The sequence below is a fragment of the Mauremys reevesii genome, linkage group 3 (assembly GCF_016161935.1).
Source record: "Mauremys reevesii isolate NIE-2019 linkage group 3, ASM1616193v1, whole genome shotgun sequence".
NCBI lineage: Eukaryota > Metazoa > Chordata > Testudines > Geoemydidae > Mauremys > Mauremys reevesii.
This window is the reverse complement of record NC_052625.1, coordinates 6,014,196-6,040,314: the sequence shown is the minus strand read 5'-3', so window position 1 is coordinate 6,040,314 and position 26,119 is coordinate 6,014,196. Positions and strand designations below refer to the sequence as shown.

Below are 26,119 nucleotides of genomic sequence, written 5' to 3'. Positions count from 1 at the left end.
GAAATATCAGACACCAGAAAACATTCAGTCACATGTCCCTTTTTGAAACAGTCATAGCAAATATCCAATTATATCCCCCTGCCTCACAAACCCTATCGAAAAATCGGGCAGTGCATAAACAATAAATATCTGTAAATCCTACTCTAATCCAACAGACAGACCATCTGTATGCTTTTTTCACCCCGTTCAAATGGAAACCCTGGTGTAGCCTGAACAGTGGTAACACTATTGCCCCACAATAATATTGCTGTGCCACGGAGTTAGTGGGTGCAAATTGATATCATTTTGGTCAAGGCTCTTCAGGGCTTGTCTCCATGGAGTAATTGAGTGGAATAGCAACTTCACAATCGTTCCCCCTTTAGACACTCTTATTGTGGAATAAATGTCCACATAGACAGTTATTCAGGAATAGCTACTGTGTTTTAAATTCACACCCTATGTTATTCTGGAATAGCTCCCTCATGGAGACAAGCCCACGGATACACCTCCCTCAATAAGGACCTGATTTTAATATTTAAATTGCTCTAAAACTCACCTGGATAGTGAGATTATTTTGAAAACGGGTATTCCTTAATAGGGGGTAGAGGCAGAGGAGACATGAGACAGATGGGTCTGTCTGTCAAGCTGTATTCACTTCCATGTGGTTTTCTGATTCATCTGAGAACATCCAAATAAGATCAATAGGCCATTTCACACCTCTCTTGTCCCACTGTGCTGCTGAGGGGTGTGCATCCCTTTGCACACTAGCTGTGGAAGTGGAGCACAGTCTCTCAGGCTCCCTTCCCTCACCCCCATCACTGCCTCCAGCTGATAATGTGCTCCTCCCAGCCCATCAGTTACCATCTTCCTTCCTCCTCATGGTGCTGCCTATCCTACTGGGGGCATGGAGGGCCAGGATGAGGGCAGAGTTGATATTTGTGTGGCAGTGAGGTATTCCCAGGGGGCTTCTTTATATCTCCTCCCCTCACACACACAGGTGCTTCCCAATCATGCTCCTCTCACTTCTAACACTTCCTCAGAAAACCAGGGAAATTCAGTGCCCAAAAATGTTATGACTGTGAATAAGTGATGTCCCAGCCCATCCCTGATGCCCCTCATAGTGCTCCGTCCTTCCAGAGGGTACGGAGCACTGCAGAAACTCAGCATGTGGGGTAATAGGCGCAACTGTCAGAGCATGTCCTCACTAAGTTGTACCTAGGGCAGGTTGTGCATGACCTATAATTGACCCATTATTCCCCTACTCTGCAAAACCACCTTAGTGTTACCACCTCTTGACCTTTGTCGCAAGGAGTCCTTCTGGAACCTCAGCTGCACTTATCTCTGCCTTACAGTGCACTGCCAAGTATGCTACAGACAGCCCTAACTGTCTACAGCAATAATAGACTTCTGTGCTCCTCTACTTGCACAACAGACATCACTGCACAGAAACGACAGATCCAACATCTCCTGGAGGCCGTTCCCCATTACAGACAAGGAACTGAGGCACAGTTACTTGCTCAAAGTCATACAGGCAGCCTGTGTCAGAGCTGGGAATTGACCCAAGATCTCTGATTCTCAGCCCAGGCCCTCAACCATAAGCCCATCCTTCCTCTCCTCCCTAGAAACCACTTTTCAGCCCAGGCTTTCATTGGCAGCCAGCAGTTAAATGATATAGGAGAGTTTCTGTGTTACCTGGCTGCCTTGCCACACCATATTTTCATGGGATACGGTGATGTTCTGCTCAGGACACCCAGAGCTGTAAGCCACGGTGCTACCCCTCTGCCTCAGCAAGTGAGAGCTTTGCTGCTGCTAAGCTGTGTGCCTTACTGGCAAATGCCTCAAGAGTCTGCCAGTGTAAACCTTGCCTTGCATGTAACTATCAGTGAATCCCAGTTCCCCAGAGATGTCTTTTTGCAGTGTCCAGTCCTTCCCACTGTGACTCTTACAGGAATTGAGGTCCCTGCTTCTGAAGAGTCAGTGTACGCACCAGTTCCTCTAGCTTGGAGCCTTACACTTTGCTTCAATACTCAGCAGTGAGCTAGTTTTTTGTAGTAAAACAAAAATAGGTTTATTAACAAAGAACGGAGATGTAAGTGTTACTAAGCAGAAGGCAGAATCATTGATAATTATGGATGTAAAAGCTTAACCGGTAAGCATTAGTCTTACTGGTTAACCTGCCTCAACTGTTAACTCCGGGCCGGCCGGAAATGATTATTTGTAATCATTTAAATGGTTAACTTTTTAAACGGTATTTACATCCCTAGTATGGATTTCCAATCAGTTGTGCACCTATTTTATAGTAATTTAATCTAGACCACAATTGACTTACTGATCAATGTATATCATCATCTCTACTTCCCCTCATCCACTAAAACAGTAATCCTGTCAAAGACGGAAATGAAGTTCGTTTGGCATGATTTGTTCTTGACAAATCCATGTTATCTATTACTTATCAGCCTATCATCCTTTTACAAATTATTTTAACAATTTATTCTAGTGTTTTTCTGGGTATCAAAGTTAGGCTGATTTGTAAATCCCCGGGTCCTCTTTGTTCCCTTTTTTATAGATAAGTAGGTATTATATTAGCCCTTCCCCAGTCCTTTGGGACCTCACCCATCCTCCAGAAGTTCTCAGAGATAGTTGCTAATGATTCCGAGACTGATTCAGCTAGTTTCTAAAGTACCCTAGGATGAATTTCATCACCCTATGATAGCTAGTTAATATAAGCAGTGCAACTATTGGTGCAGCACATACGAGTAATGCTGCTACATATCCTTAAGTTAGTAAGCTCCATAAAATTGTTTGTTTGTTATTCACAAGTTAGCAGCCTGAGGGTTCTGGGGAGTAGAAAGGTGTATCTTGTTCTAAATTAAATTATAGCTTCCTTGAAATAATAGAAATAGAAAATATCTGCATCAAACAGCAAAGTAGTAGTAGTTGTCTTGATCTCAACATTCACTTCATGTAGCTGTCCACAGTGACTTTGTTCCTCACTCCATCAAGGCACCTGCTAGTTGGCTCCATAAAAGAAAGGGGGGAATGTAAATTATTCAAAAAGTAATAGGAGGTTTTTTTGGCTAGCAAAGCAACTGGGGAAAGTTATATTCCAATGCCAGTACATGCAGAAATGTGTGAAATGCTTTGGTGTTATGAAGTGTCACCCTCTGTATAAACCTATTGGATCCATAAATTAAAATGTCAAATCACCAGTCTCCAGAATAAGCAGGCATTTCACAGCCTGACCTAATATCTTCCTGCTGGGGCATGTAGTCCAAGCCAGTCCAGTCCAACTAAGGCACCTGGCTTCAGAGATGAGGAATAGAAAAGTAAGTCATATTAATATTTCTGTTTATAAACGCCTTAAAACATTTCTGAAACAAAGTAATGGGGTAGCGTGCACAGAATAGACTCATAGATTCCAAGACCATTGTGATCATCTAGTCTGACCTCCTGTATAGCACAGGCCAGAGAACTTCCCCAAAATAGTTCCTAGAGCAGATCTTCAAGAAAAGCATCCAGTCTTGATTTTAAAATTGTCAGTGATTGAGAATCACCACTGTCCTTGGTAAATTGTTCCAATGGGTAGTTACACTCACCATTTAAAAATGATGTCTTATTTCCAGTCTGATGCTGGTTTAGTGAAATATAAAGGCTTTATTGGCACTTATTTAGGATGGCCTACAGAACATACTTTGCTACATCCCGTGTCAATAATGCCAATAAAAACTTTACATCACAGCATCAGGAGCTAGCTGTAATTTATAGCTGGGGCTACGTTGGAGCCCTGTAAGCAGAAGCTGCTCAGATGTACCTGCTGATTACCTGCTCTGTTCATTCCCTCTGGGGCACTTGACATTGCCCACTGTCGGAAGACAGGATACTGGGATAGATGGACCTTTGGTCTGACCCGGTACGGCTGTTCTTGTGCCTCCTGCAGACTATTCTGGCCACATCTGCCTCCCTGGGTATCAATGCCCTTTTGGAGCATCCCTGGATTCTTGTGACCCTTTGCACCCAGTATATGTGAGGGAACTGAAGATACTTTGTGCCACCACAAACTCCCTCTATGGATTTTTCAATGCCTGGGGCTTTGGCTTGAATCAAGCCCTACCAGTGTTTGAAGTGTAAACAACAACATGGTGTTTGGTTGCAGTACTAGCCCAACATGGCTCTTAAGAGTGCCCTATTTATGGAGAAAGCGAAAGCCAAACCATAGGGAAGGGCTTGTTCTTAAAATTTTGTTAATGAAGCAAAATGCAATAAAATAAGTCTGATGTGTTTGTGAAATATTGCATGCGTGGATCTTGGAATGAACTAAGGAACACACCTTGTCTGAACTACACAATCCTTATATTCAAATTGCATTGGGTGCTGTAGGTCGTTTTCAGTGTCTCTATTGCATTAGCTGAAGTCAATGAGACTGGGTGTGGAAAAATTTGGCAGACCAAAAAGGTGTGGGAGGGAACATGGTAATTGCCACACAGTCTCAGATGGGTAATCAGTCCAGTATCCTGTCTCCACTGGAAGCCAGTGGTATCGGTTTGGATGAAGGTCCAAAAAGCCCTGCAGCAGGCAGTTGTGGAATAATTTGCCCCAGGGGAAGTTTGTTCCTAACCCACATCAGTGAAAGAAGTGTGTTAAGACACCCAACCCCAGACATTGTCATGAAGTTACACACACTCCTCACCAAGTCTGGACTTGCTGGGTTTTATTGCACTTATGCCATTAACCCTCTCCTGCCTCTGAGACACAGGAGGTTTAGTCAGTTACTGTGTACAAACCACTGGGAGACCTTGGATGCAAAGTGCTTATAGCACAAAGCACTATGATCTGTGTCCCTCTGCCCACACAAAGCTGGGGTTTCAAGCGCACAAACAGCTAAACAGGCACGCATTTGGAGCAAAGGGATTCAACAGATGCCTTTGGAATGTAGCCCTTTAAGTATGCAGCTCGCTAGCTTCCTATGTTAGTGTTTAGCAGGATTCACATCCTCTTCCTCCTCCTGCCCTTTGGTTGTCCAGCTCCAGGTCCATTCTCTACCCACTCTCTTCCAGGCACCAGGTGAGACTCTCACATTTCCCTTCGTCCCATTTTCCTCCATAGCTGTGATCTCCCCTACAGCTCAGGGGAGAGCCAGGTGCTGAAGGGAAATGGGGCTGGCCCTTTAAGGGGTCCCCACTATTCCTGCTCCCCCCACTACCCCAGCCTCTCCCGATTCCAGCCCCCCAACTTCCTCATGGCTCCAGCCCCTGCCAGACCTCCCAATCCCGCTACTCCTGCCCCTCAACTTTCCTGCTGCCGCACAGCCCTAATTGCCTCTGTTCCTCCAACTCCCCCAGTCCCGCCCTGCCCCCAATCTCTGCCCTCCTGCGCTGCTCCCCGCCCCAATCCCTACCCCTCAACTCCCCCCAGTCCCTCCCCACCCCCAATCTCTGCCCTCCTGTGCTGCTCCCCGCCCCAATCCCTACCCCTCAACTCCCCCAGTCCCTCCCCCCCCACCACTGCCCTCCTGCGCTGCTCCTCAACTCCCCAGTCCCTCCCCACCCCAATCTCTGCCCTCCTGTGCTGCTCCCGCCCCAATCCCTACCCCTCAACTCCCCAGTCCCTCCCCACCCCACCACTGCCCTCCTGTGCTGCTCCCGCCCCAATCCCTACCCCTCAACTCCCCAGTCCTCTCCCACCCCCACCACTGCCCTCGTGCGCTGCTCCCCGCCCCCACCACTGCCCCCCAACCCCTGCGCTGCTCCCCCCCGTCCCCTCGCCGTCAGGACCGTCCCTCCCCCGCGGCTGCCCAGCTCCCCGTAGCAGGCGGGGCGGCAAATGGCCGCAGCGAAGCCCAGCCCCTGCCCCCTGCCGGACCCTTCTGCCCCGCCCTCCCGGGGGGCAGCTGAGGGGGCTCGGCGCAGGCGCCCTGCCCCAGGGGGTTCGCCGGCCGGCCGGCCCTCGGCAGTGGGGAGGGGGTGAGGCGAGGGAGGCCGGCCACACAAAGCCCCGGCTCCTCCCGCCCTCCCCTCTCGGCGAGGCGGACAGCGCCCGGCTGCTCCCGCCGCTGCGGGCAGGAGGCCGAGCCAGGTAAGGGCCGCGCCCCCGCGGGCTGTGCGGACACGCGTGGGGGGCCGGGCCGAGCGATGGTCCCCAGCGCTCCCCCTTGCCCTGAGGGGTCCCCCCCGCCCGGCGCTGGGGCCGGCTCCGCTCAGTGGCCTGGCGCCCGCGGGGCCGCTCTGCGCCGGCTGGGAGGAGACTCGGGGCCTGTTGCGGGGTGGGATTTTCAAACCCATCTCGGTGGTTTAGGAGCCAGCCTGGAGCCCTGAAATGGCTGCGCTGCTTTTGAAATTCCCACCCTTTGTCTAGAGTTCAAGGCCAGAAGGGAGCCACCAGCTCCTCCAGTCTGAGCTCCTGTGTGTGTCACAGGTAACCTCAGCAACCGGAGTGAGACCGAAGCAGTACAGCCTTCCCCAGGCTAGCCTGGCCTGTGCCCTAGGCAGGGAGCGGGGTGGGCCCCGATGCCGGGTATTCAAGGCCCCCACAATGGCAAGGATATGGCTGAGATACACCTCGCTGGTCCTGGCAAGTCACCCGCACCTATACGCTGCTGAGGAGGGTCCCTGCAGTGGGGGCATTGACCTGGGCGGGGGGGTGTTTCTTACCTGACCCTGTATATGGTGATCAGTTAGACTCATAACCTATAGGTAGCTCGAAAAACTGAACAGGAAGTTGTTCTTATGAGCAATGCCAAGCAAAAATATTAGAATTCTTATGAAGTCTTATTTTTAACCTCCCTTTAAATTATCTTATCACTCTCCTTTATTGGCTGGTATCCTTTTGTGCATCTCGCACTAAGTTACTAGTGGCTATATGTGAGGAAAACTTCTTGGCTGATTTTCTCTTTAGTAGTTTTAAGTGGCAGATCGTCCCCCTATACAAAAAAACACACTACTTTAAAAGGATTCCCAACAACTATGTTGCACGTGTAACTGACATTATCACATGTTCTCACCTTAGTTTGCCTTCTGTTGTTGGTCATGTATACTTGTCACTTTGTCTTAACTTAAATCATAAACTCTTTGGGGGCAGGGACTGTGTCTTACTATGTGTTTGTACAGTGCCTAGCACAATGGAGTCCTGATCCTAACTGGGTCTGTTGGAGCTACAGCAATACAAATGATAAGCAGATTGACCAAAGGTAGTGTGATTACTTGGTCCAGTAGTCTGTTCCAGTAACTGTTAGTCTCTTTCAAAATGGAACGGCTGTGTACACACCCACACCCACCCACCATCTTTTAAATCTTTCCTTAAAACTACCTAGTCTATGATATTTACAAATTGCTCCCATCTGGGATTGGCTAGGCAGGTTGAGAACCTTGACTTCTGATTTTCTGCAAAATTTTGTTTTTTATTGTTACCTCATCCTTCCAACCCAGCCAGCCTCCACTGACCTGTTTTGCCTACCTGTTGCATCCTGTCTGATGTGTAGATTATGAGCTCCTTGGGGCAGGGACCTTCTTCTAGCATATGGTGTGTAGCACAATGGGGCTCTGATAATTGAGCGGGGAATTCCAGGCCTACGGTACAAACTTTTGCCAGCATAGCTATGTTAGTAAGGATGATCCCTGGCCAATATAGCTGTGCAGGCAAAAGCCCCTGGTGTAGAGTTATACTGGTATAATTTATTTCACTTGGTAGTTAAGGGTTGGGCACTGGAATAAGCTATGCCAGCAAAACCACATTTTGCTAGTATAAGCTTCATCCATGCTAAGGGCACTTTACCAGTACTATTCAAGTCTATTCTAGGTTTTGTATACTGCATGCATCGCACCCCACCAATGTGCCTATCTGCTCCACCGATACTGACTTGGACTCCTTATTCATGCCTGGGTGGCGTACCTGAGCCCACTTATCCACTGACACTTTAAAAACCCTTGCACCCCAATCTGGGTCTATGCCGGTTATGCGATATGTATGTATCTTTTCATCCTTGCAAACTACATCTGTAACCACCATAACCCAAGCCTGACCCCAGATGTACAGTACCGTCCCTCTCAACCTGTGTCTATTTCATTTCAAACATTTACTTTAATAAAATTTTTAAATCTGAGTGCCTAAAAAGCCCTTGCTCCTTAACAGGGGACCAAAGTATATGTTGCATAGCTATACCAGGAAAGTGCTCCTAGTGTAAACCTGGACTGAGAAAACACAACCACTTCTTTAATATGTAAGATATGTTATCTTTGAGATAATTTAATTGTTTCTTAAATAGTAGACTTTATTTGGGACAGATTTTTTTGAATGTTACTTGATTATATGGGCAGTTAGGACTGTACTAGCTAGAAACATCTATTAATAACATGTTATTTGTAGTGTTGTTGTTGTAGCAACCAGGTTGGTCCCAGCATACGAGACAGGGTAGGTGAGGTAACCATTTGTTGGTTCAGTAAAAATATATTACCTCACTACCGTGTCTCTCTCTCTCTCTATCACATAACTAAGCAAGAAAAATGGGCATATTTCTATCTGAATTGAATTTCTGATTTGGAACAGTCCTCTTTAGCTGTACAATATTAAATACAGACTGCATTTGATATCACTAACAAAAGGTGTTGCTAAATGCATTGATTTATCTTTTATATTAATTAAAAATAAAACTAAATGCTTACCAAGATTAGTATGGGGGGGATGAATATTGACTTTCCTCAAAATATGGAGGAACAGTTATGTAGAAGAAAATCCTTAAATCTTGCAACTTTCCCTGAATCCACTCATCGAAGATTCTATGTTTATAGCTTTCAATGCTTTCATAATTTTGTTGCGAATCTATCTAGCAATTTGTTCACATTTAATAAACAAATAAGAGATTATATACAAGGCTGTGAGGAGAGCTGGTCAAAAATGTCAATTACTTTTTTCCCACAAATTTCCCAGGGAAGTCTTCTGGTTTTATCAAAAGCTGAAATAAAAACTCAAATTTTTTCAGTGTAAAGCAACCCAACTCTTTTAAGAACTGAACACCATACATTGTTACCTAAAGAAAATCAATTTCTGGCTTTTCGTTGGAAAACTTCAAGAAAAAACAAACTTTTTCTGTGAAAAGTTTTGCTTTGGTGGTACAGCCATTTTTCATCTAAAAATGTTTAGATGAAAAAATTGCAACCAGCTTTTGAATATAATCATTGTGAAATGAACTGGTGGATTTGTACAGCTAAATACCCACCTCCTTTTCCCCCCAAGGATCTTCCATGTCCCATGTTGGTGGTGTTCTGAGGATTCCCCCCAAACATGTTGTTATTTTTAACATCCCTTCAGGCTCTGGGTTGCAGCCGTAGACTTTTAGGATGAGGAGAATTGGACTGGTATTGGTATTCTACAAAATGTATTGTTCTGAGGGTCATTGTTGAGTGAGAGAAGGTAGTTCCTTCTCTAGGGCCTAAACATGATCTTTCTGCAGCATTCTTTGTGTCTCCTGACCCAGACGATAAGGATGGAAATGGGAACCTAGCTAGCGTGTCTTGCCTGGAAATGGAAAGCATCCCTGATAGGTCAGTGAGTCAGAAACCCACATATGTTGTAATCCAGTAATCCAACATTTAAAAATAGCCTCTAAAAGTGCTTGTATAAAACAAACCAAAGTTATTGATTGACCAAGAGTTTGGAATGGCTGAGTAAATATTCAAGTCTAAGCAAAGAACATTGGAAATTTCATATTGGTCATATCTTTGAACATGAGAATTAGTGGACTGCTTAAAAATTGCTGCCAAATTGGGACTTCTTTGTGCTAGGCTCTGTGCAAACACCTAGGAAGACAGTCCCTGCCTAGAGAGTTTATAAACTAATTTTAGACAGGATTCTACTAAGAACATAAGAATGGCCCTACTGGGCCAGACCAAAGGTCCATCTAGCATAGTATCCTGTCTTTCGACGGTGGCCAATGCCAGGTGCCCCAGAGGGAATGAACAGAACTGGTAAAAATCAAGTGATCCATCCCCTGTCGCCCTTTTCCAGCTTCTGGCAAACAGAGGCTAGGGTCACCATCGCTACCCATCCTGGCTAATAGCCATCAATGGACCTACCCTCCATATGTTGTTAAAGTTGGCAGCTTTTGATTTTACTGGGAGAACTTTTTTTTTTATAATGAACAGTTAGGAGGCTGAATTCTGAGTATGTAGCTTATCACAAAAACACCACCAACAACGTAGCAGCTCAAGGGCTTCTGTGGAATGTTATCAGCTTGACAAACATGGCTATGATGCAGTAGTGATGCATTCTGTAATTCATATCCCTCCAACTGTAGAGAATTGGTATTTCACTATGTGAAATGAGTTTGGTGGTCTCAGTCCTACTCTTAGGGCACATCACAAAACCAGTGTGATAATTACCACTAATTGGCATCTTTATTGGCAGTCTCTGCAGAGGGATAAGGCCCTATCGAAAGCCTATTAAATTCATGGGAGACTTTCCATTGATTTTTTTTTTTCAGTGGGCTTTGGATCAGGACCTGACTGGCATGGAGACTGAACTGTTGCCTCACCTCCTAGAGGTGGTAAGATTAGGACATTTGCTTAGGAAACAAATTGATTTAAAATAACTTAATACACCTCTACCCTGATATAACATGACCCAATATAACACGAATTCGGATATAATGCGGTAAAGCAGTGCTCCGGGGGGACGGGGCTGCTCACTCCGGCGGATCAAAGCAAGTTTGATATAACGCGGTTTCACCTATAACACGGTAAGATTTTTTTGGCTCCTGAGGACAGCGTTATATTGGGGTAGAGGTGTATGGTGGAGTAGCAGTGTGATGGATTTGTGGTTTGGTTTGTTTTTGTTTTGAGGGCAGAGGGAGTATCTATCCAATATTTGTCTGAGTTTAGTACACTGAAAATAAATACCTCAGTGCTTACAGATGGTAGATGATAAGGTAAAACACTTTAAGCAATACAAATACAATGAGGAGTCCTTGTGGCGCCTTAGAGACTAATACATTTATTTGGGCATAAGCTTCCTTGGGCTAAAACCCAGCATCTGATGAAGTGGGTTTTAGCCCACAAAAGCTTATGCCCAAAAACATTTGTTAGGACTCCTTGTTGTTTTTGCTGATACAGACTAACACGGCTACCACTCTGAAACCTGTCATTAAGTAATACAATTGCTATTGAAATGGTGCTCTTGTATGCAACAGAATATCAGTGCTGAAAGAGACTGTTTATACCAGGGGTGGCCAACCTATGGCTCTGGAGCCACATGCGGCTCTTCAGAAGTTAATATGTGGCTCCCTGTATAGGCATCAATTCCGGGGATGGAGCTGCAGGCGCCAACTATCCAATGTGCTGCGGGGGTGCTCACTGCTCAACCCCTGGCTCTGCCACAGGCCCTGCCCCCACTGCACCCCTTCTCGCCCCCTCCCCTGAGCCTGCCATGCCCTCGCTCCTCCCCCTCAGAGCCTCCTGCATGCCATGAAACAGTTGATCGGGAGGGAGGGGGACGTGCTGGTGGGTGGGAGGCGCTGGGAGCAGGGGATGGGGAGCTGATGGGAGGCTGCTTATGTATTACTGTGGCTCTTTGGCAATGTACATTGGTAAATCTGGCTCCTTCTCAGGCTCAGGTTGGCCACCCCTGCTCTTCCCCCTTCTTTCCCCCTCCCACCCCATACCCTTTGTAGCCTGACCACAGAGCTGAAATGGGTTGGAAGGATCCTAGTTTGCATCAAAAGTGAATCTCACTCTAAGGTTGTGTCTGCAGTAACAATAGCAGAAAGGAGAGCCTTTATTAGATCCAGACTAGGGGTCGGGTTCTCCTTTTACATCAGTTTTACACTTGTTTATACTTCAGAGGAGTTACTTCTGATTTACACCATTGTCAATGAGAGCTGAGTCAGGTCCAAATAGTTGATCTTCACTCTATTACTTGCTGCTGCCTCATTGTACTTGCATGTAAGCACATATATTATTCAGTGCTCTTACATTGAGCACATGCTGTACTTTTAAGTACAGCTGAACATTCATTTTGCAAAGAGAGTCCCTGAAACTGTACCCTCATTTAATCTAACCAATAGTATGGGGAAAAGATCGTATATTTAAATCTTATTTAAAAAGTGGTTTGCTTAAGTAAAGTGACAAACAATTGTGATATCCTCTTAATGCATTTTCATGAAAGGATTTTTGTGATGTAGCCCCTTATAGAGCCATTAAGGAGCAGGTCAGGAATATTTTGCATTCTGTGCCTAGTCATTTAAACAATAACATAATCAAAATTCACTTCAGCGTTTATTGTTGACATATGGAACACATTCCTCCGTTTCTGACCGCATGCTGGTTTGTATGGCCTTTACTGTTGCTTTGATCTTCATGCAGAGAGTGCAGTTTGGAAACATGGTCCAGGTGTCACCATGCTGTTTGAAACTGAGGGCTTGTCTACACTGGCACTTTACAGCGCTGCAACTTTCTCGCTCTGGGGTGTGAAAAAACACCCCCCCCCGAGCGCAGCAAGTTCCAGCTCTGTAAAGTGCCAGTGTAGACAGTGCACCAGGTTCAGGCCCCATTGTGCTGGGTGCTGTACCAACACATAATAAATGACAGTTCCTGTCCCAAGGTACTTACAGTCTAAAACACAAGACATAACAGGTGGGTGAGACAAAAATGTGGGTGGCATGGGAAGAAGGACAAGGTAGCAGTAATGAAAGGGAACTTAATCATCTCCTTCCTTAAACCTCAGAACACAGGTGAGTGCAAAATTCCCTGCAAAAATAGGTTCTTTGGAGAACATGTGTTTAAATACCCAGTTCAGGTTTAATATCCAATTTTACCCTTGGGCCATGATTATCTCCCTGAATTCTGAAAAGGTCTGCCCTGTGTAATTTTGTAAGCTATTTAAATACTGAGAGCCAGATCCTCAGATGTAAATCAGTACAGTTTCATTGACATTAATGGAGCTATGCAAATTGACACCAGCTGTGGACTTGGCCTGCACTGCACACACTAATTTGAGGCCTGTTCAGTTTTCAAAGCCTTTCCTTTCAGAACCTCTCTTTGCTCTCCTTTGCACCATGTCCAGAATGTGTGTGTATGTCTTTTGGCTCAACGCCTAGGACTAAGCACAAGACTAAATGTGACCTCACAAGTGCTTCGCAGAGAAAAATTGTCTTGTAAATGATACCCCTGTTTCTGCATTCAAAATTATTCTTTTTACTTTTACTTTGTTTTTGGTCAACACAGAGTCCCTATGTTCAGATAATTAACTCTGGGGTTCTTTTCATTCTGTATTAGAGCCAAAATACATGTCAACACAAAAATAACATACAGTCTCATTGGCTTTCCCTGCATGCATGACATTACATTTGCTGACATTCCCTTACCTTGCTTCATCTACCTGAAGATCCTTAACATCCTCTTTCAGCTAAACTCTTGCTTCCATTGTTCTGTTAATGATTGACTCTGGACATATGCCATATAAGATATTTATATACCTAGTTAGAGAAAAGTTCTAAAGTACCCAAACTGCATCTTGGCCAGACTTAAAGTAGCAGATTCAACTGTATGCTTAGGAGGGAGAATATATGGAGAGACCTGGAAATCCCAGCTTGGCCAACCTGAGACTGCTTTATGTTCCTCCAGGAGCTGAAGGGTATGGCAGATTGGGTAATGAGTGGATGGAGCCTGGACTCAGCCAGCTAACGTAGCAGAGCTAGTGCATAGGGGGAAGTAATTTGTGTCATGTAATGGACTGGCATGTATTAAACTCCCCCATGGAGCAAAGGACAAAATTGTCCCTCTCTGAGTCCCAGTTCAGCCTCATATCTGCTCCTGGGCAAACATAGCTATGCTATATCCAGCCTTTTACTCAGGATTCACAGGAACTCCATAATGGAGTCATGTATTAGGTTTGACCTGATAATGATTGAGGGCCAGAATGTGATATGAATATTTCCTCTGGCATTAATTAGACTGTCTGTGTGTGTGGAACAGCTCATCAGTTTGAGCAAATGAATTCAGTTTGGGATAAACATATCATTATAAAAAAGAACATCAAGTTCACGAGAATAAACACCCACTGCTTTCGTGTCTGGGCCCTTGCTGCATTTCTGACGCTGAGTTTATTTGGCCAATAATTTCTTGGGAAAAAGTTTAGATGTTGGCAACCGTGGGACATAGACAAGTAGTAAAATTTTTATAATAATCTGTTCTAGCAATAGTTGGGGATTTAAAAAAAATGTTTTGCAATGTTCAGAGCAGTTAATGCAAGATGGAAAAGATGATTTAGAAATTTTAAATAGCTATAAAAAAGGAAGCCAAAATTCTTAGTATGTTCATAAGGCCCACACCTGCTTGGCTGCTTGGGGAACACCAGGGTACCATATATCATTTAAAATTTCTCTGTCCAAGTGCCAAGTCATGAGCACTGCTGTTGTACATGGCTTTTATTAGGGTCCAGAGAAAATCTTATAAGTTGTGAATACACTGGAATTGGAATTTGATCAAAAACTCAATATTTGACATGAGTTTCAGTTTCGGAAAGTGTAACTTGGTGATATAATATCTTTGGTCCTGTAATTTTTATAATATGAGCCATTTGACCTTGATTTTTTGTACGTATGAAGCAGTTTACTGTAGCTAAGATCAAGTATCTTTCATTACGTACATTAGGAACTGGGAGCTGAATGCTTTGTAAGTTGGTTATACAAACTGCTCTTTGCTAAAACATTTTCCAAGTTTCAAACTTTTCCTCTTTTAGTTAGATTTGTTAAACTATAAATATCAATGTGGGAATTTGTAAATAAAATGGCAAAAATACAAACAAAGGCCCAGCTCTTGCAAAAGGAGCACAGGCACCAATCCTTGAAAGACCCTGTTGACTTTGATGGGCTTTGAATCAAATCAAAATGTAGGCAGAACCCATTGGGACTTGTCGGAGGGATCTGTCTGCATGGATACAGTTGCAGGATCACGGTCCCTACTTGCACAGAAACATGCCATAGAAGGCTTTGGTTTTATTGCCTTTCTTAATTTGAAGGATCCCAGAGGGTTCTCTGTTTTATCATCAGGGAATAGAGGGGTGGAAATTGTTCTGAGGTGACACCTGACTTTTTCCAAGTGTCAGCACAGCAAAAGAATAGAAAACTCATTTACAAATTTCTGAGCAACAAACCCTGAGGTCAGAATGGAAGAGCTACAAGAATATCACCTATAGCCACAGCAAGTGCACAGCTTTCATGAAAGTTGCATGGTACAGAGAAAATTCAGGCTGTAGAAGATATACCCCATTGCCACATTACCCTATTCTGTGATAAGAGCTATAGGAGGGGGCTCTGTGGGAGGAAATATCTGGGGAGACTCACAGCATCCTGTAATGTCCCTCCCTCCCAGTGTAAAAAGTGTGTGATGACCATGCCTGAACTTGGAGTGCTACCAGGCATGAAACCAAAATATGCTAATTCTATGATGGTATCAGGGTTATCAAGAGTTATATCTAGCAGTGGCAGCTCTATTTTTCCTTGATGCAAATATAAAAATATAAGGAAATTTCCAATAAAAGTTATAGTTAATAGACCACAAAGGTTGTAGATACCCATGTATTACATAAAGAAACACCATCCATTTGAAATCTAGTCCGGATTAAATTTGAGATAAAAATAGCTTCAGGTACTTTGTGAGTCCTTTTAGTCCTCTTGCCAAGTTTTGTGATTTTACAGCCTCTCCTTTTACCACATAAATGTGTTTAAAATATTTTTCTCTCCCCACACGACCCGCATAGGCAAGAAAACAAGATTGTATTGGTTATGCAGAGTAAATAGTGGAATTGACTACGTACAAAACGGAGTCAAGATGCACAAAATTAAACAATGTTTTTCCTAGATCTTTCAATTATAGTAATGTTAGGTTGTGGTCCTGCAAACACACACAAGACCCAGTCCTGGAAAGACTTAAGCATGTGCTTAAACACATTGACATCAGTGGGGTTACTTGTGTACTTAAAGTTGAACACATGTACGTGTTCAAGTGTTTGCTGGATTGGGGCCATGACTAGTTCCAATCAGTTTCCTGGGAGAGTGTGTGTGTGTGTGTGTGTGTGTGTGAGTGCTTTTAGGAATAGGCTCTTGAATCTTGCCTGACATTGGTAAATGTGACATTTTCAGACAGTTTTTTTTTTTTAAGTTGTCAGGATCTCTTTAAAAAAGTAAAGTTGTGATTATAAAACACACAAAAAAAACCCCAAATATTGGAAAGCTGGGAACTAAACTGAAGTTAAAGTTTTGAAAAAATATAACAGAAATGTTTCAAAGTCTGGCAAATATAAATAATGATAACTAAAGGTTTCACAGACAGCCTTAAGTCTGAGGGCTCGTCTACACATACAGTGTTACATCGACACTGGTGCAGCGGTGCTGCTGTAGCGCTTAGTGAAGATGCTCCCTATGCTGATGGAAGAGCTTCTCTCATTGGTATCCCACCTGCTCGAGAGACAGTAGCTATGTTGACGGGAGAAGCTGTCTCAACAGGAGTTTGGGTGATATAACTGTGTTGCTCAGAGGTGTGGATTTTCCATACCCCTGAGCGCCATAGTTATAGTGAAATAAGTCTATATAATGTAGACCAAGCCTGACCTTGTGTCAATTCCCATTTACTTATCCACTATGCTTTTTGCTAATTATTGTGCTTGGAATTCTTGGCATAGCTGGTATTAGAAATGAAGCTGCAGTATCTGGAGAGCAGTAAGCCTTACTAAGTTTTTACATAATTTTTTCATCAAATTTTGCAATTATAATCAAATTTCTGTCTCGCCTAGGCAAACGGATAACACATCAAATTGAGTAGGAATTATTATTAAACATATACTTAACATTTTTTTATATGCTATGTCTTTGAAAACACATTTTTGTTGTGGTTTTTTCAAGACACGTAAACTGCCAAGATAAATATTTAATTTACTAGATTTTAGATTCACTTTTTTTATGTCCAGAAGAAAAGGATTATTTAATCCCTTATTATTTCAGCAACTGTTGCACACATGTAAGCTATCATTTATAATATATGTTTCCCATGTGGTTAACTGTGGTTCTAGAAACCAAAGAAGTGATTTGGCTCTACTTCACATCTCTTGTTCCTTGCTGAAGATAGCTTAATGATATGTATCCACCTTTCTTCTAGACTAGGCATTTCCCGTTTACTGCCTTCCTTTTATTGGTAATGTTATAGTTGCCATGTGTTGTTGTGCTGACTGAAAATCCCTGCAGTTTCTGTGATGTGGCATATAGTGGAGATTAAATGTCTCCAAAACACCCCACCTTGACAGTTTTGGCAAACTAAAGCCTTATTCTGCTTCAGCTTTCTTTGAGGTCAACCAGTCCACAAAAATATTCTGCCAAGTTACTTGATTTTGTGTGACTTAATTTTCATAATGTATTGTGTTTTGCCAATCACTGAAAGTTATTTTATAGGTTGTGTAAGAAACAGTAATAACACAGTACAGTTGCCTTCTTTATCAGTTACAGCTACCACCGCTTTATTACTAGCTACTCATGTATTTTGCAGAGCTGTCTGTCATAAGGTAGGAGTACAGAGGTTTACTCTGTAGAATTGTGGAAAAGTTTGGAGCCTTTGAATATGCCATTAATGTGTTTAATAGAAGGCAAAAAGCAGAAAGTGCTATTCTAACTGTTCTCATAAAACACATTTATTTTCTGCTAGTGACTAGAGAGGGCTGCTCTCATAAGACCAATTAATATACTTTGTCATACAGGCACCTCTTCCTTCCAAATCAACATCCTTACAGACATTATTATAACTCCACCTACTAGGAAATTGTGTCAGTTGTGGCTGGCAGACTTTTTTTTTTTTTTTGGCCTTCTTGCTTCCTGGTATAGGTGGAGCTATAACACTGTTTGCAGGGATGTTTCCTTTCCAGGATGGGAGAAGAGGCAGATCGACAAAATACGTTACAGGTAAGTAATTATTTTCTTCTCTGTGTGTAACCAAGCCTGGTGTACTCTTGTGAATTCCGTCAAATTGTACAGAAGGAAAAAACTTTACTTCGTTAGCAGAGCTTGATTTGGAGTAGCTTCCTGATAGAAATCTGGATTTCATAGGACAAGTGTGATGAATTTAAGCAAGGCAGCTGAAAGGAACTCAGCCCTGATCAGTAGTGCCCTGATGCAGTGAGGTACTTGACTTCAGAGGGACTATGCACATGTTTAAAGTTATGCACGTTCTTAAGTAAGATCTATCATGGCAAAGGCCAAGAAGAGATTTTGCTTAAATGTGACTGTTAGAGTACCTGTAATGGTCCTACTACAGTATTGGCCTTAGTGGTGTAGAGGTTGTATACCCTGTCCCCATTGTTTTTAAAACCTATACAATATTCAGAATGTGGTTGCTTGTTTAAATGTACAAGGGACCTTGAGAATTCATCAAGTTCAGCCCTGTGCTCTGAGGCAGGACCAAATAAACCTAGACCAGGGGTCGGCAATCTTTCAGAAGTGATGTGCCGAGTCTTCATTTTTTCATTCTAATTTAAGGTTTCACGTGCCAGTAATACATTTTAATGTTTTTAGAAGGTCTCTTTCTATAAGTCTATAATATATAATTAGACTATTGTTGTTTGTAAAGTAAATAAGGTTTGTAAAATGTTTAAGAAGCTTCATTTAAATTTAAATTAAAATGCAGAGCCCTCTGGACCGGTGGCCGGGACCCGGGCAGTGTGAGTGCCACTGAAAATCAGCTCGCGTGCCGCCTTCAGCACGCATGCTATAGGTTGCCTACCCTTGACCTAGACCGTCCCTGAGAGGTGTTTGTCCAATCTGTTTTTAAAAACCTTCAGTGATGAGGATGTCTCCTTGGAAGCCTATTCCAGAGCTTTATAATTTGAAAGATTTTTCTAATATCTAACCTCAATCACCCCTGCTGCAGATTAAGCCCATTTTTTCTTGTCCTACCTGTAGTGGACATGGAAAACAATTAATCACCATCCTCTTTGTAGCAGCCTTTAACATATTTGAAGACTGTTATTGGGTCTCCATCTCAGCTGTCTTTTCTCAAAACTAAACAAGCCCAATTTTTTTAACCTTTCCTTTTGTAGACCTTTTATAATTTTTGTTGCTCTCCATTGGATACTTTAGGAAAGATGTAGACAAATCTCAGTGTATGCTGCCAGAATTGGAGACAGTACTCCACCTGAGGCCTCACTAGTGTGGCCTCAGGTGGAGGCATGCATTAAATGGATTTAAATGAGGAATCATCACCAAGTTGGTACATTTGTGGTGGGATCCCACACGGATTGATTATTTGCCCTATACTATTTAACATTTTTATCAATGTTTTGGAAGGAAACATAAAATCACTGATAAAGTTTACAGATGACACAAATTGGTAGTAATGAAGAGGAAATACAGGTCGATCTGGATCTCTTGGTAAACTAGGCACAAGCAAACAATATGCACTTTGATATGGCTAAATATAAATATGTACGTCTAGAAACAAAGAAGGCAGGCCATACGTACAGGATGGAGGACTCTATCCTGGGAAGCAGTGACTCTGAAAAAGGTTTGAGGGTTGTGGTGGATAATCAGCAGAACATGAGCTCCCATTGTGTCACTGTGGCCAAAAGGGCTAATGCGATCCTTGAATGTGTAAATAGGGGACACAAGTAGGAATAGAGGGGTTATTTTACCTCTGTTTGTCAGGGTTGCAACTGCTACTGAACTACTGTGTCCAGTTCTGGTGCCCACAATTCAAGAAAGATGGTGATAAATTGGAGAGGGTTCAGAGAAGAGCCACGAGAATGACTAAAGCGTTAGAAAACAGGCCTTACGGTGATAGACTCAAGGATCTCAATCTATTTAGCTTAACAAAGCGAAGGTTAAGGGGTTATCATAGTCTGTAAGTACCTTCCTGGTGAACAAATATTTGATAGTGGACTCTTTCTTTAGTCTTCTTTTTGATCCCACCTCTAAATAGCAGTTACTCCCAAGACTGTAATTTGGGAAGAATGCACGTACTGTATAGTTGGTCGTTTTGTCTTCTCAAAGTATAGGATGGGGTCTGACTGAGCTGTCACAGAGAAGTTTAGGAAAAGTAGAGGACCAAATCAGCTTTCTTTTTTTGCATCCAGAGGTGTTTAAAAGTAAACTAAAGTAAGGGCGAACTTTCATTTCCATTCTTGAAATGGACTGCACCCATCATCAGTCCATGCTCTGAGTATTGCTAAGTGCAGAGGAGCAGCTTGTCTGGCATGCAGCAGTTAATTGTCACTTTTCTGGAACTAGTTTGGGTTGTCCTGACCTGATGGACAATAGAATTTTTCTTGGCTTGTTGGTTTTCAACAGTTCATGCTTGGCATCCAAAACATGAGCACAAAGCTTCAGAGGCTCAGTGAAAAATCAGGTCATTGTAACACCCATGACAATGGAGTAAATATCAGATATGTTCCAGCAACCGCTGGGCTCTGTTGGCAAGCATGCAGTTCTGGAATAGATCTGACTTGTAACGTGGAGATGTTTAATTTACATATATGCTGACAAATGTTGTTAGCTGGCATTACAGATATCTCTCCTAAAATATTATTTCAAAATCCTACTTTTTATGTTGGAATCACAGCCTCTCCCTCATGTAGTTTTGGGACTGGGATGGCTGCTTGAATGAATCACAAGGGTTATAAGAAATGTTAATTTTATAACGTTGTTAATCTACAAGGTATACTGAGCAGCCACCTGCATGATACTACTTATGCCTAATATGAACAAATTAACATTTGTAATTTATCCAGTTATATGTACTTTATTTTGTTTTGCATCACTCCCAATCAAGTGAATCACTTTACAGCAATGTGCACATGAGTTCCACTCCAGACTACTGCATGTAGCATGCATACTGTGTACATTTTGGGGTATTTTGTGGTATTATTTCTTTATTTTGTTGTGATAAATTGGCATTAGATTAAGGTTTTGTTTTAGGCCCTGATCCTGCAAATATTTAAGCACGTGCTTAACTTTACACACAGGCAATAGTTCCATTGACTATAATGAAACTATTTCTTGTGTGTAAAGTTAGGCTTGTACTTAAGTCTTTGCAGGATTGGGGACTTAGACTGTATATTTTTCAGGACAGAGTCTGTATCTTTCTCTGTGAAATTAGGGTTGTATTTGAACAAGAGATGTATCAATTCAGATCTTCATTCAACATCTCAGACATTGAAGATGAACCTGCTGCTTCAGGATTCCCCAAGACAGAAAGTAAATGTGTTTTCTTCTTCTGAGCTACTCCCTCTTCTGACAGATGTTTTCTCAATGACCCAGCACAAGGAGGCACAGTTGTTATGGCAGGTGTCACCAGGTGTTTCTGTTAAATGTAGGGTATGTGTACACAGCTGCTGGGAGCCAGTCTCACAGCTTGGGTCAACAGCCTCATGCTGGAGCACTAAAAATAGCCATGTAGACGTTGCTTTGACATTCGGGCTCAGCTGGAGCTGTCCTTAGAGATGGGTGGGTAAGCTTCAGAGCCTGAGCTGGAATGTCCATGTTGCTTTTTTAGTAAGCTTTTTTAGTTGACCTAGGCTGCAAGACTCGCTCCCAGCAGCTGTGTAGACAGATCCACCATGTGAGCAAGTGTTCAGTTTTGGGAAGTTGTGCTTTGTCGTAGTCAGTTTTTCTTATGCAAGGTTCTGTGTTGAGGCAGTGAGTGGCCCTTAGAGCATGAGCTCTGTGAGCAACAGGGGAGTTGGTCTCTGGTTAGAGCCAGTTCATGAGAGACAGATGTTTCCTGAGAACTGGGCACTGGAGTTAGGCTGAGATTCCTGAAAGGATGGATTGCCTTGCATGCTGTTTGACCACCTCTGTTCCAAGACTGGTGCATATGTATAAATAAAAGAAGTTACACATAAAATATACCCAGACTGGGAGTCAGTGATTTTTTTCCTTGACTGAGGCTGATTTGCTACCTCTTAACAGAAGGGCAGTGCTTGTATCGGAATGTAACACTGGTGTCAGAAGAAGGAGCAACAGTGTAAATGAGAATCAGACCTCTTGTCTGCTTTTCCAACTCATTTAGTATGTTAGGCCTCTATCACACCATACCCAATAATTCCTTTTTGAACATACTTACCTTATTTTGAAACTTTAATAAAATGTAGATGGAAATACTAAGCAAGACAGCCAACGTCTGTTATGTACAAGATAGCTTTATAGAGCTATTTCTAACGTTCACAAGACAGACAGGCTGCTAGGGGTTTACCTTTCATAGATAGTTTATCTCCTTGAATGCTTTCAAACCTCCATTTTTCCTGCATTATTATTGACGCAGATAACCTATACCCATCAAATTTTGCACCGCAAAGCAGAGTCCAAGATTCAAATTCTAAGCATAGTCTGCAGAACCCTTCTTTGTCACATGGGATATTGAAACACAGCTGCTTTCCAGCTGAATCTGTTGTGAGGTTGTTAGTTTAACTATCTATCTTGTCATTTCCAATTCCCGTTTTGCTAGCAGACTGAGTTTAATGCTGCACATGTTTTTGTAGTATCATTGTATTAAAGCAGCGTTTCTCAAACTGGGGTGTGTGGACCCCTGGGGGTCCCCCAAGGGTACTCCAGGGGGTCCACTGGCTCCCTCCCAGCACACCGGGGGACAGGCGTCCTACCTGTCCTAGCTCTGCGTCGCTCCTGAAAGCGGCCAGCATGTCCCTGCAGCCCCTAGGGCGAGGCAAGGGGTCTCCGTGTGCTGACTCCACCCTGAGCGCCAACTCCACAGATCCCACTGGCCAGGAACTGCGGCCAATGGGAGCTGTGGGAGCAGTGCGCAGAGATATCTATGTGGATGTACAGACATCCGACATCTCCGACAGATGGATGTGCTGGTTGCTTTCGGGAGCCACCCGAGGTAGGTGCTCTCTGGTCGGAACCCACACCCCTCACCTCCTCCTGCATCCCAACCCCCAGCCCAGAGCCTGCACCCAAACTCCACGCTGCTCCCAGAAGCGACCTGCATGCCCCTGCAGCCCCTCGGGGAAGAGGTCTCCGTGCGCTGCCTCTGCCCCGAATGCCAACTCCGCGGGAACTGTAATTCTAAAATTGTGTTTGTTGTTAGAAGATTGGAGTGAATATTATACATCACAGCGAGACTTCTCATTCTGTGATGCAAGTACTGAGGGTGGCAATATAATTGAATGTCAACATGTTGGAGAAGGTGTTTAGTGTGCCGAGCTGGGTGTCATGATGGTAGCAGGCTGATGTTTAGAGGTTGTTGTATTGGGTGTGAATGTTGTCTTGACTTGTTACTTCCTTGTTTTTTAGTGTCTGCGTTTTGTGAGGAAATACACATGAACAGCCTAACTTTTTTAAATTAATGAATTTCCAAAGTGTGGGATTATATAGCGAGAATCTGTGGTGGCATTGTACAGTTGTTTTTGGCATGAGTTTGTTATGGCTTTATTACCCATGAGTGCTAGTGAAACCACAAGTTTTGGGATCAACTAAGTAACTTGCAAGTCCCCCCCAAAACCTCATCTCTTATTATATGAACATATATTCTGTAAATATAACCAACAGGACAAGAGAAATATGATCTTCCAAGTGATCACTCTGACCACTTTGCTTATACCTTGTATCTCTTTCCCTCACCTTTTTATTGTTTTACTTTGTAAGCTCTTTGGGGCAGGGATTGAGTCATCCTGCATGTCTGTACATTCCTAGTACCACATTTGGAATGTCACTGTTATAAAAATAAAGTCTAGTATAAGCTACATATTTAACAGGAAGCCACTTAAATTTTTTGATTATTTTTTGTATACTTCTATCTGTAAAGCCAGGTGCCTTATTTACTATGTCCAACTGTGCTTAGAAGCAGAGGGAGAGAAAGAAACATAACTAATATATTTTGTAGAACTTCTGCAAATAACCTCAAGTAGTTTTTCTGGACATAAAAAGGTTATCTTTAAATATTTAATATCTCTAGACAGCCCAGGACTAGATGCATGTGCTCTGTCTTAATGGAAAGCAGCAATGTTCAGTGGTAAACTCCCAAGTTCTAGCCTTGGTAGTCATGAGATCACAGATCTTAAACTCACTGTTCTAGGAGTGAATATGAAAAGGTGCTGCCTGTGTAACTTGTACGTGGGCGTGGGATGGGTATGTTCATGTGAAATTCCACATTTGGGGAGAAAGAAAGGAAGCATGCTTGTGGTAGGCTGCTTAAGGAAACAGCAGCTGTTTAAAGCTGCTCACAAGATTGGAATGTTATTAATCCTGGCAGAGAGAGATTAATGGGCAGAGGCAGTCAAAGGTCTGCAGTAAATTCATTTTATCAAAGGGATGTTGCCCCTAGATGTGTGCTTACTATCATTATTTATTCTATGGCAGCATGTATAGTGCTGCCCCTTGCACTAGGCACTCTACAAATGCATAGTAGGAGCCGTTCCCTGGCCCAAAGAACTTAGTCTAAATCAACAAGGTGGACAATGGGTGGGAGGGGAAACAGAGGCACAAAGAAGGGAAAGTGACTTGTCCAAGGACACAGCAGACATGGCAAAGCTGGGACTAGACCCCAGGTCATCTCATCTGAGTCCCAGTCCGCTAGGACACGCTGCCTCTGATTTATAATAGTATCTTTGGGCAAGGGAGACTAATGTGGTCAGGTTCTGCAGAAACTGAATTTATTGAAAATAAATTTAAAAACAGGCTCTCGCCCTTAAGGCTGTGAACAAAACCTTAAAAACATGAGCTGAGTGTAACCAGTGCTGCAGCTGCCAGGCAATATGAGAGGAGCTGCCACTGCTGTCCCTTGCTCTGCCTTCAGTTCAGCAGCAGAGCATGTGGCGGGTCAGTTGTGTAACAGCTGAATCCTCTGGGCCCATGAGGAAGGGGAGGGATGATCAGCAGTCTCTCTGGGCTCTACCTCTCCTGGGCCAGGATGGTTCCCTCCTCACCAGATGGCATAGCCGTGGCGCTCCTACTTAACCACTCTGAGGCCTTCTCCCATGGCTGGCCCTAGCTGGCTCCTCCTCTTGCCCAGTTCCAGAGATTGCTTCCCCAGGCCTAGTGAGAGGAACAGATAATACCCAGCTCCTTACCCACCTCTAGGGAGGGGCCAAAATATTCTACGAGCCCTCGTGGGCAACTTGGTAAGTGGAGGAAGGGACAGAGCAGGGCCCCCAGCCCTTTCTGGGGGGACTGGGAGCAGCCAGCAGGAGAGGTGAGAGGGCTTCCATCAGGGGAAGGCTCAACGGAGGGAAAGATGCTGCAGTCACGAGGAAGCCAGGGTGGGGCATATATGGCTGGTGCAACTGTGGATAGATGGTGCTGAAAGGTGGGTCGGGAAGAGAACTGGTGAATTTGGGGTATGGGTAGAGAATTGATAGGCTGAGGGTAAATGGAGAGGTGAATGGCAGGCATGTGCCCAAACGAGGTAGCCTTGAGAACTGAGTGAATGATGGGGTGTGTGGTTGTGTAGTTTGAGACACAAAAAGGATTTGTGTGTGTGTGTGTGAGAGATTGGTATGAAGTTTGCATGTATTAGTGTCCATGCTTGTGTGTGTGTATGTTACATAGCGCAGGGAGAAGTGCACGTATTGGTGTTTAAGGATACGTGAACAGATTTCTATCAGGGCTGGTAAGATTTTTTTTATTTTTGGGACCATTTTGCCTGGGTTGTTATATATAGAGAGAAATAATATTGACTGGCACTAATGGTAATAGCAACAAAACATTGTCCAAATAGTGCCATATTAAAAACAGGTCTTGAAATTATGGCATACAAGTGAAAGAACAATTTTTACTCACAGGCAGTTTTCTTTTTATGGTCTCTGGAAAGAGACGGGATTTAATCACTTCCCCCAGATGTTAGTTACATTACTTAAACAAGCTAACTTACTCTTTTCCAAAAGAGCAGTAAAACTTATTTCCCAGCAGCCTCAGTGATTATTTTTTTCCAGAATTAATATAAGTTGTCGATATGTTTGTTGTTACTATCAGCCATGGGAATTCCCCAGGTGCCACTATTCCAGAAAGCCTTTAGCCAGAAAATGTATATTCAACTGATTGAAACTCCCCTCTTGGTTTTACCACCATGTTTTGACTCGCATCAGATACATAACACACACAATTCTAAATTAATGAACACATCCCATATAACACAAATCCCTGAGTATAATATAGTATTGGACT

At 43.4% G+C, this 26,119-nt stretch overlaps 1 protein-coding gene across 4 annotated transcripts in view; it reads left to right on the top strand.

The window, feature by feature from the left end:
• Positions 1-5,852: 5,852 nt before the first annotated feature.
• The window catches only part of RIN2 (Ras and Rab interactor 2), a 112,524-nt gene continuing 92,257 nt past the window's right edge, over positions 5,853-26,119 (top strand). Inside the window, exons 1-2 of one of the 4 annotated variants that reach the window (XM_039531345.1) lie at positions 5,858-6,051; positions 10,451-10,513. In XM_039531345.1, the coding sequence (XP_039387279.1) occupies positions 10,478-10,513 (36 nt within the window). In that variant the 5' untranslated portion in view covers positions 5,858-6,051; positions 10,451-10,477. Of the gene's footprint in view, positions 6,052-10,450; positions 10,514-17,845; positions 17,912-26,119 lie in introns of those variants that run through there. The other 3 variants (XM_039531342.1, XM_039531341.1, XM_039531340.1) reach the window with 3 other exon arrangements.